The sequence below is a fragment of the Hypanus sabinus genome, chromosome 6 (genome assembly GCF_030144855.1).
Source record: "Hypanus sabinus isolate sHypSab1 chromosome 6, sHypSab1.hap1, whole genome shotgun sequence".
In the NCBI taxonomy this organism is placed as follows: domain Eukaryota; kingdom Metazoa; phylum Chordata; class Chondrichthyes; order Myliobatiformes; family Dasyatidae; genus Hypanus; species Hypanus sabinus.
In genome coordinates this window covers 110,196,879-110,208,246 of record NC_082711.1, presented here as the reverse complement: position 1 = coordinate 110,208,246, position 11,368 = coordinate 110,196,879, and the positions used below count along the sequence as shown (strand labels likewise).

The 11,368-nt window shown below is 46.2% G+C and overlaps 1 protein-coding gene across 1 annotated transcript; it reads right to left on the bottom strand.

Moving 5' to 3' along the window:
• Nucleotides 1-10,124: 10,124 nt before the first annotated feature.
• LOC132395062 (uncharacterized protein K02A2.6-like) lies at nucleotides 10,125-11,368 on the bottom strand (the record flags this gene model as incomplete). Its single annotated transcript, XM_059971375.1, has 1 exon — nucleotides 10,125-11,368. A coding segment is annotated over exon 1 (858 nt), but the record flags the coding sequence as incomplete, so codon positions are not given.

Genomic DNA, 11,368 nt, shown 5'->3' with positions numbered 1-11,368 from the left:
ACATATTGGACATCTGGTCCACTGCTACATCTGTACACAAAATGAAGCTACCGGGTACTCGTCAGATTATCTGATGTTTGGGCGTGAGGTGAGGTTGCCCATCGACTTGGTTTTGGGACTGGTGAGGAAGACCTACCACCGAAGACTTATCTGAAGTATGTGAGGGTCAGTAAGGTTGGGCTTGGGGTTTTTGAGAGGGGAGAAGGGAGAAGACGTCAGAAGGGTCGACCCAGAGCGGGGGCATGATTCGACAAAGGGGTGAGATTGAAGGAGGATCGGAGAAGGGGAAACTGTGAGCTCCAGCGTGTGCACGTTAGACTGTTTTGTTAAAATGGGCCCTTTTCTTTTTTTGCTTTTTCTTTACTAGCCCTGTAGTCAGATTAAGAATTATAAAGCTAAATCTTTTAATTGTATGTGGTGTACTGTCTGTTATTTTGTGGTTTTGATCTGTTACAGGGGTAACGAATCACACAGCACCCACACCAACAGGGGGCTTTGGGGGGCTCACGCCTCAATCTCACATTTGGCGGGGTGGAGGGTGTCTTCCCTAGACTTATGCAGCCCAGGGAACCAGAGTGTTTCAATTGTTTGCTCGAGCATTCTTGTTCGCTTAACTGATTAATTATGGGTTATCGGTAAAAAATACATTTATTGCATACATTATCACATAACCACGTGATACATGCATGCCTCGCTTTAAGTAAAGATGAAGTTAGACCCATATTCTTGGACTCTTCTGTCTTCCTTGGAATTAGTTTAATATTTCAAAGTTACAAAACATAACATTAGTGACAAGGTATTTTAATACGACCACGAGGCGGCTACTAAGCTGTTAAAAGCAGCGAAGCATTCTATACATGCATCAAGAGGACAGGGAAGGACCACTCAAGGACAAAGGGGGGAACATTTTTTGGATGCAGAGAATGTGTGTGAGGTACTTAATGAGTACATTGCTTCAGTATTTACCAAGGAGAATGATATGGAGGACCAAGAGGTCAACACTGAGTGTATAAATAAGTTAGGGTGTTTAGAGGACAAGGAGGAGGTAGTGTTGGGCCTCTTACTGAGTATTAGGGTGCATAAGTCCCCAGAGTCTGATGAGATTTACCCCAGTTATTGAAGGAGGCAAAATACAAGATTGTTCTCTGGACACAAGCAAGGTCCCGGAGGACTGCAAGTGGCTAATGTTGTACCTCTATTTAAGAAGCGAACAAGGGAAAATCCTGGGAATTATAGACAGGTGAGTCTCACGTCAGTTGTATGGAAATTTTGCTGGAGAAAATTTGTAGGGTTAGGATATATGAGGCTTTGGAAACCCATGGCCTAATTAGGGAGAGCCAGCATGGCTTTGTATGGGGCAGGTCCTGTATTACCAACTTGACTGAGATTTTTGACAAGTTGATGAGAGAGATTGATGAGGGTAGGGCAGTGGAATTTGTCTACGTGGATTTTAATAAGGTGTTTGACAAATTCCCTTGTGGGAGGCTAATCCTGAAGATTAAGCTGCAAGGATCTGTGGCGAACTGGCTTCATGCATTCAGAACTGGTTTGCACGTAGAAGGCAGGGTAGTGGTTAAAGGGACTTATTCGAGCTGGAGGTCTGTAATTCGTGGTGTTCTACAGGGGTCTGTGCTGGGACCTCTGCTGCTTCTGATGTATATAAATGACCCAGATGAACATGTAGATGGGTGGGTTAGTCGGTTTGCGGATGATACCAAGACTGGAGGAGCTGTGGATAGTGTAGAAGACTGGTAAAGAATACAGCACAATATAGATCAGTTGTAGATATGGGCAGATAAGCCCAGATAAAAGTGAAATGTTGCACCTCGGTAGCACTAATGCAAGGAGACAGTATGCAAGGGCAAGGGCAAGACTATTGCAAGGGCAAGATCCTTAATGGTGTTGCTGAGCAAAGAGATCTTGGGATCCAACTCCATGACTCCTTGAAAGTAGCTGCACAGGTTAATAAGCTGGTAAGAAGGCTTATGGAATGCTTGTTTCTATTAGTCGAGGCATTGAGTCAAAATTCAAGAGGTTACTTTGCAACTTTATAAACTCTGGTTCAGCCACATCTGGAGTATTGTATTCAGTTCTGGTTGCCTCTCTATATGAAGGATGTTGAAGCTTTGGAGAGGGTGCAGAGGAGGTTTACTAGGATGTTGCCTGGTTTAGAGAGCATGTGCTGTCATGAGAGGCTGGATAAACTTGGATTGTTTTCTTTAGAGGAGTGGAGGCTGAGGGGAGATCTGATAGAGTTTAATAAGTTTATGACCATAGGACCACAAGAGATAGGAGCAGAATCAGGCCATTCAGCCCATCAAGTCTGCTGCCAGCTTTTCATCATGGCTGATCCAATTTTCCTCTCAGCCCAAATCTCCTGCCTTTTCCCTGTATCCCTTCACAGCCTGACCAATCAGGAATCTATCAAACTCTGCCTTAAAGACTTAGCCTCCCCAGCTGCTTGTGGCAAAATATTCCTCAGATTCACCACACCCTGGCTAAAAATATTCCTCCTCATTTCCATTCTAAGACAACACCCTCTCTTCTGAGGCTATGTCCTCTGGTCTCCTGGGCTCTCCCACCACAGGGAACATCCTCTCCACATCCACTCTCTCAAGGCCTTTCACCATTCGATAGGTTTCAATTCAGTCACCCCTCATTCTTCTGAATTCTAGTGAATACTGGCCCACAGCCATCAAACACTCTGCATGTGAGAAGCCATTCAATCCTGGAATCATTTTCGTGAATCTTCTTTGAACCCTCTCCAGTTTCAGCACATCCTTTCGAAGATAAGGGCCCAAACCTGCTCACAATATTCAAAGTGAAGCCTCGCCAGTTCTATAAACTTCCAATGTTACATCTTTGCTTTTATAATCTAGTCCTCTTGTAGTGAAAGCTGACATTTGTTGGCCAGAAAGAATGACAATCTACAAATCAATGAATTCAAATGAATCAAGCACAGTGCAAGCGGTCTTTGGTCTTGCCGCATGCATGGGGATGGAGGCTGCCATTTTGTGAAGACAATCTATTCTCCATTTTGTGAGCTTGACATGCTGGGCTTGATCAATGTTTTAAAGAAGACGCAACGATACTTCAGGTAATCTGCTGGACTGGAGATCATTTACAAATAAGAAGTTATTTGTGAGATGTACTTTGGTTGGCTATAACATACAGATTTGTGAATGTTGGGGTTGATGCCTGCCTGAAGTGATTTGAGCTCATTGCTGATTGAGAACAAAGAACCATAAATTATTGACTGTCACTTGATGGGAAGAGGGTAATAAATGAATGCTGGCTTGGAGGAGAGCCAATAACAAGGTGTTAAAGGACAGACACGCGACCTGTGGCCAATGACACTGAAATGTGATATTTGCATTGATAAGGAAAGGATATAAAAGTGGATGCTTCGTGTGTGCTGGCAGTGGTAACTTTGAAGAGTAATCATCGCAGATACAAGCGTAAGCAACCCTGTGTGAAACAGGACTGAATCGGGACAACGAGGAGTGCCTTGCCAGTGTCACCTCCTTTGCCCGGGTAATACCTTTGCTATTCTTTGACTACTCAGGAGAGTCAGGGAAACTTAGTGGGCGTGCACACAAGGTATTTAGTGTAAGAATTCATGTACTTGTTAGTTTGAACAATAAAGTAACTACAGATCTCTCTGTGCCTCACTGAGCATCATTATAAGAAGAAGTAGTATTTTTTTACAACACATTGCAATTGCCTTCCTCACCACAGACTCAACTTGCAAGTGAACCTTTAGGGAATCCTGTACAAGGACCCCCAAATCCCTTTGCACCTCAGTTTTTTTGTATTTTCTCCCCATTTAGAAAATAGTTAAACCTTTCATTTCTTCCAACAAAGTGCATGACCGTACACTTCCCAACACTGTACTCCACCTGCCATTTCTTTGCCTATTCTCCAAATCTGACTCAGGCCTTCTGTAGCCTCTCTGTTACCTCAAAACTACCTGCCCCTGCACCTTTCTTTGTATTGTCTGCAAACTTCACAACAAAGCCGCCAATTCCACCATCCAAATCATTGACATATAATGTAAAAAGTATTGTTACCAACACAGACCCCGTGGAACACCATTAGTCACCAGCAGAGAAGGATCCCTTTATTCCCACTCTTTGCCCTCTGCCAATCAGCCACTACATTATCCACGCTAGAATCTTTCCTGTAATACCATGAGTTCATAGCTTGTTCATAGCAAGGCTTGTTAAGCAGCCTCATGTGTGACACCTTGTCAAAGGACTACTGAAAATCCAATGACACCTGCTTGTTGTTTCTTCAAACAAGATTTGTCAGGCAAGATTTTCCCTTGAGGAAACCATACTGACTATGGTCTATTTTACCATGAGCCTCCAACTGCCCTGAGACCTCACCCTTAATAATCGACTCCAGCATCTTCCCAACCACTGTCGGACTAACTGGCCTAACTGCCTTTCTCTCTTCTTGATGTGTGAAGAGACATTTGCAATTTTCCAGTCTTCCAGAACCATTCCAGAATCCTGTGTTTTTTGAAAGATCATTACTTCTGCCTCCACGATCTCTTCTGCCAACTCTTTCAGAACTCTCAGCTGTACACCATCTGGTCCAGGTGACTTATCTACCTTCAGACCTTTCAGTTTCTTAAGAACCTTTTCTCTAGTGATGGTAACTTCACACACTTCATCCCCCCGACACCTGGAATGTTCACCATACTGTTAGTGTCTTCCACAGTGAAGACTGATGCAAAATACTTATTCAGTTCACCTGCCATTTCCTTGTCCCGTTACTACCTCTCCAGCGTTGTTTTCAGTGGTCCAATATCCATTCTCACCCCTTTTACACGTTATGCATTTGAAGAAACTTTTGGTATCCTCTTTAATATTATTAGCTTACTTCTCCATGGTTTGTCACCTTGTCGTGGTGGAGAAGCTGGTGTGGTCCTGAGATCCCGAGAGCGATGCCGTCTGAAGCTCTGCTCCTGGTAGGGTCACCCATGGCGGTAAGGTCGAGGGTGAGGTCCCTGACAAAGAACAATCCAACCAAGACCTCAACGGTGGAACAGGCGAACAAAGTTACTTCAAACTCAATGGATGAAGGCTGCAACAAATCCATCAGCTCCAGTCGTCGTGGTTTCCATGTCATTGGAATCAGCTGGTTGATTTGTGAAGTATCATGTGCTTCTTGGAGTGCAACATCAAGTACACATTAAACAAATACACGCACAGGCGTCTTCGCTCTGTGATAGATCAACGGAACGAACGCCATCATCCTCGACCTTAAGGGATAGCCACAACAATGAGTTAGCTTTCTGTCATATTCCATCATTGCCTTAATCACTTTTTTGTTGTTTTCTGTTGGTTTTTAAAAGATTCCCAATTCTCTAACTTCCCTCTAATTTTTGCTCTATTATATGCATTCTCTTTGGCTTTTATGTTGGCTTTGATTTCTCTTGTTAGCTATTGCAACATGCTGTGAGGTTTCACTGCTAATGTAATGGCCTCTCTGTAGCAGCAGTGTATGGGTTATGACTAGAGATAATGGGGTTTTGGAATGCGGGGCTAATCAATGAGAGAAATGTTGTTCTTTCTTGTGAGTCTGAAAGAGATTTTGTCGGTGAAGAGGAAGAAGGAGAGAGCTGGTGGACCACCGGACGGAGTGGACTGGGGGCGAAGGTCCGAAGGTCGGTGATACTTGGAGGAGGTCACTGGTTGATGAATAGCCGTGTTTGTGAGCTCCAACGTGCACTTTGGACTTTTTCCTTAAAATGAGACTCTTTTGTTTTATTTTCTTTACTATATTCAGATTAAGATTTACAAAGTTCAGTCGTTTATTTGCATACGGTGTATTGCCTGATATTTTGCGGTGCGGATTTGTAACCGGGAAACACATCACGCAGCATCCACACAAACGAGATTTCTCGGTTCGACGGGGCCAGAACTTGTCCTCCCCTAGACGAACACGTGCTTGTGGGGGTTACATTCGGGACTGATTCCGTGTGATAGCCCGGAGCATTGAAACAGTGCACTGTGTGTTTCAATGAGTGCTGGGCGGAGCAGACTTCTCAGTTGTTAGATGATTGGCAGTGCTCTGATGACGTAAGGCGAGAGGGATTGGTTGAAAGTTTGAAGGGGCTGGCGGCTACCGTGAGACTCGCAAACCCTTCGTTCTCCTTGCCGAATATCGAGACGCATTGGAGAGCGCTTTTGGTACGACAGGGTGCCCACTGGAGCCCTTGGCGGGGTTTCAGGAGAGCGGGGAGAAGTTTTCTGCTTACATTTTTCGGCTAGAGAGGCAGCTGAATTGCTCGCGGCGCGGGGTGTGTGTCATTCAGGCGGCTGAGGTGAATATGTTAAGAATGGTCCAGATAGCTAAGGGCGCTCAGTCCCAGGTCCTGATTGCTTGGGGTCTCAGGCAGTACCGCAAGACGCGCCACCCTCCCTCCTTTGTTGAGCTGATTAAAGAGGTACGCTTCGGAGGCGCGGGAGGGCTCCGTCGGCAGGGTACAGTCCTCGGCAGTAGTCCCGTTGTGGTGAAGGGACCACAACCCGGGCAATGGTAAAGGAGATTGTGGCAGAGCTCAGAGCTGAGATGTCCCGGGTGGGGACCCTCCATATGGTAGGATGGGTAGAGAGGGGGTTCCCCCGAAAGGGACGGGCTACGCAAAGGGCTGCGGGTGTCCAGGGTTCCGCGAGCAGGGGGTTGGCCGGTATCGTCTGCTCTAACTGTGGTGAAGAGGGCCACTTCAGACGGGAATGTGAGCGGTGGGAAGCCCCTCGGAGAGCGAGTTCCCGGACGCCTAAGCAGTCGTGTCGGGAAACTTAGAGGAGACCCACTGAGGGAGTGGCCTGGGGTCTCTGGGCGAACACGTTCCCAGCAATGTATCAAGGAACCCCCGAAAGCGAAAGACCTTATTCCTGAAGGTTTGGTGGGGCCGTGCTCCAATGTGTCGCTACGGATAGGGAGTATTTATGCTAAAGCCACACTCGACACCAGGTCACAGGTCACATTGTTGCACCGTTCGTTTTACAACCGGTATCTGAAGCATTTACCATTGACACCATTTAGTGCACTGTAGATCGGGGTCTCAGCGCCGGTGATTATCAGTGAAACTGGAGTTCTCGGAGGCCGATGTGGGAGAGTCTGAGGTCCTTGGTGCATTAGTGCTGGTTTGTCCGGACCCCGTTTCATTTCTGGCGGGAACTGGAGGGGGGAGAGGTCCTTAACTCGTCGGAGCCCTTTGGACCGAGGTGGGATGTAAACTGTGAGGAGGCCTTTCAGTCGCTGAAAGAGCTGCTGATCCAAGCCCAGCTGCTGGCTTTTGCAGAGCCCCGATCGCGTATGTACTGCACACGGATGCCAGCCTGGGGGCGTCCTGTATCAGGATCAGGGCACTGAGTTGAGGCCCATTGCGTTTGTCAGCCGGAGTCTGTCACCCTCCAGTTGGAATTTCTGGCTTTGAAATGGGCGGTGGTGGAGAAGTGGAGTGACTACCTCTACGGGACCGTTTGAGGTGAGGACGGACAACAACCCCCTAACTTATATCCTGACCTCGGCGAAACTGGATGCCACAGGCTTTCGGTGGTTGGCGGCCTTGTCTGCCTGTGATTTCAGCCTGAAGTACCGGCCGGGAAGCAGGAATATTGATGCTGATGATTTGCCCTGACAGGCGCATGAGGGACTGGTCAGGGACGAGGAGTGGGAGAGCGTTCCTGCCCCAGGGGTGAAGGCCATGTGTCAGTTTGCCATCATCATGAAGGCAGAGGAAAAGGAGGGGCAGGATCGAGCAGTGGATCAATTGGGAGCTTCTGATGACGCCATTCCCAAGTTTATTGTAACTTGACTGCTCTGAAGACCAATCTGCTGCCGGAATTGAGTCCTGGGGAAGCGGCAGCTGCTCAGCGAGATGATCCGGGCATTGGTACCATTGGGGCCGCGGTCAAAAAGGGAGACAGGCCTCAGGTGGAGGAGACAAAACACACGTCGGTGCCTCCATTACTGTGAGAATGACCCCGGTTGGAGTTGAAGAACCAGATCCTTTACCGGGTCACGTCACCCCCAGACCGACGTCGGTGTTGCCAGCTGGTTCTGCCCGAGAAGCGTGGGAGGATTGCGTTGAAGTCACTTCATGGTGTTTCTGGACATCTGGGGGTGGATTTCTCAGAGACTGGTTTTACTGGCCCCGGATGAAGTTGGAGGTCGAAGAATACTGCAAATCATGCATTCAATGCATACGGTCCTTCAGAGTGCGGGGCCTCTGGACCTGGTGTGTATGGATTTCCTGTCAATAGAACCCGACGCCAGCAACACGGCGAACGTCTTAGTCATCACGGATCACTGCACCAGATATGCTCAGGCATTTCCTACCAAGGACCAGAGAGCGTCTACGGTGGCAAAGGTGTTACGGGAGAAGTATTTAATCTATTATGGCCTTCCCAGGCAGATACATAGTGATCAGGGATGGGATTTCGTGAGCAGACTCATCCATGAGTTACTGGGCATGCTTGGAGTTGAGAAGTTGAGGACCACGCCCTATCATCCACAGGGTGATCCCCAGCCTGAGAGGTTTAATCGGACCTTGCTAAGCATGCTCGGGACCCTGAAGATCAGCAAGAAGAGCAGGTGGAATCAACATATTGGGCTTCAGGTTCATTGTTACAACTGTATCTGAAATGAAACTACCGGGCACTGTCGTGGTTTTTCGTGCCTCACAAATGACTAGGAGACGCAGAAGATTCTTCAAGAAGGGTTAAACTTTAATTTGCAAATCAAAGCTGAGACAGTCATTGAGCTAGTCGCTGATTGCCCACCGATCCCCGGACACTGCATTTTTTATAGCAATCTCCTGGTCCAGTTGCATTAGCATATGTAATCAATCTATAGTTGCTTATTACACATTCTACACGTACATCATGGGCCTATTGTTCCTATCAATTGGCTTAATCATGTTCTAATCTGCATCTCTTAGCTACCTCTCATTAACATGCCATTGTCTTCTACATTTTTAAGACTTCAATCTCCTACCAAATTGGGTACATGCATAGCAAATAATAAACTCAGAACTGTGCAATGTTCTAATCTACATTTCTTTAGCTACCTCTCATTAACACACCATTGTCTTGTACATTCCTAAGATTTCATTCTACTAAATTGAGTACATGCATAGCAAACTGACTAGTTACACAGCAAATGATACAAGTTTTATACTCCATAATATGTTTATACTCCAATATAATCCTCTTTGAGACCCAAAGGGACTCACACAGAGAAAGAAGACTAAGAGTCCGCGCACAAAAGCCTCAATAAACTCAAGCATTTATTCCCAAACCTCGGGTAAACTATAATTTTCTGCGCCAAGACCTCAAAGTATTTTCTCCTTGTTACCCTGGGCCGCAGAGCCAAAAACCTGTCCCTTTGTACCTGAGACAGGGAAAAAGACTCAGAAGCCCTCACAATCTACTCCCACACTGTCGTTTTGCTCTTGTTCATCCTGCAGGTGTTGTAGGCTGTAACGATACATTTTCGGTGTTTCTTCCTCCATTAAGCTTGCTTCAGTAATTGCCACGAGCATCGGAAATTGTTTGGCTGCAGCACGCACTACAAGAGATTTGAGACAAGGAAGAAAACAGCACAGCACAAACGCACAGCTCAACAATACAATACCGACAGTTATTGCCATTTTAGTCAGCCATGCTCCCCATCCTCTGAGTCTACTTTCTAACCAATCAAAGAACTGATGTTCAAATCCTGCATTCTGTTTGAACTCTGTCCGCAGATTCTTTAATTTATTCATTGCTTTAGTAAATGATCCTTCTGGGCTAGTATTGTTCGGTATGAAAGTGCAGCATTGTTCTCCAAACATTACACTCACACACCCTTTTTCTGCCAAAAGCCAATCCAGTACCTGTCTGTTTTGCCACGCCATCCTGCTAATTGCCTCTAGCTGTTGCCCTAAGGCCTCCAGTGCATCATTGGTGTAGTTGATGAATCTCTGCTGATTATAGTATATATAGTTTATCCATTCAACATTTTTGCTTACCCCTATCACAGGTATGATAGCTTCCCGGCCTGCAACAATCTCATGCGGTGTCAGGCATGTAATTCAATTAGTTTGCATGCGGTAACTCATTAAGTTTAGTGTCTGCACAAATTTTGTTTAGTTTGGCTTTCAGGGTTCCATTAATTCTTTCTACCATGCCCTGCGACTGAGGGTGGTATACACATCCAAATCTTTGCTTTATCCTCAGCGCCTGTAGTACCAGTTTGACCACTTTCTGGATAAAAGCTGAACCATTGTCTGAGCTAACTTCTGTAGGTATTCCAAACCTTGGGATCACTTCATTTGTCAGAAATTTTACCACTGTCTTTGCCCCTTGATCTTTTGAAGGTACCGCCTCCACACATCTGCTAAATTGATCAATTACTACCAGCATGTATCTTTTCCCTCTCACTGTCTTTAGCATGTCTACGTAATCGATCACTAGATGTTTAAATGGTCCTTCAGGTCCAGGAATGTGGCCTATTGGGGTTGTAATTCCCTTTCGAACATTATTCTGTGCGCATACCTCGCACTGTGACAAGACAAAGGCCACTGAAGCCTGTAAATAAGGTGACCAAAAACCATCCTTCTTTATTTTCTTTATCACTTCCCCCCTTGCACAATGGTCCATCCCATGCGCTTCTGAAATCAGAATCGTCAGGAGAGGGGTGGGTGCTACCAACAAACCGTCTTGCGTGCTCCACAAGCCTTCTGGGTTCTGCTTGGTCCCCCTTTTTCTCCACATTGTCTGTTCTGCCAAAGTTGCCTTACCTTGTATTTCAATTACGTCAGGTTCTGGAGCTAGGCTTACCTGGGGGACAATGACAGCTGACGTACACCCAGACACTTTTCTGGCTGCCTCGTCCGCAGCTTGATTTCCCTTTGTTATTACATCATTTCCCTTTTTATGTGCCCGGCATTTTACTATAGCCAATGCTTTAGGTTTCATCATGGCTTCTATTAAGTCTAGAATTTGCTGACAATGTTGTATGGGATCTCCGCTACTTTTTTAAAAACCTCTCTGCTTCCGCACTGACTCGAACAAATGGCATACTCCATGAGCATATGCCGAATCAGTATAGATGTCTACTGTCTCACCTTCCATCACTTCATACGCAGCTGTCAGGGCTTTGATTTCTGCTAGTTGGGCGGAACATGATTGGGGACAGGATTCCATCCTAATAATCTTATAGCTCGACTGATCCTGCTGCACGACTGAGAACCCTGCATGATTTCCATCATAGTCCCTTTAACAAGAGCCATCTACGAACAGAACCTTTTTATCTGCATCCTCTAGTGGTTCTGACCGTAAATCTGCTCTTAATTTGGCAAATGCCA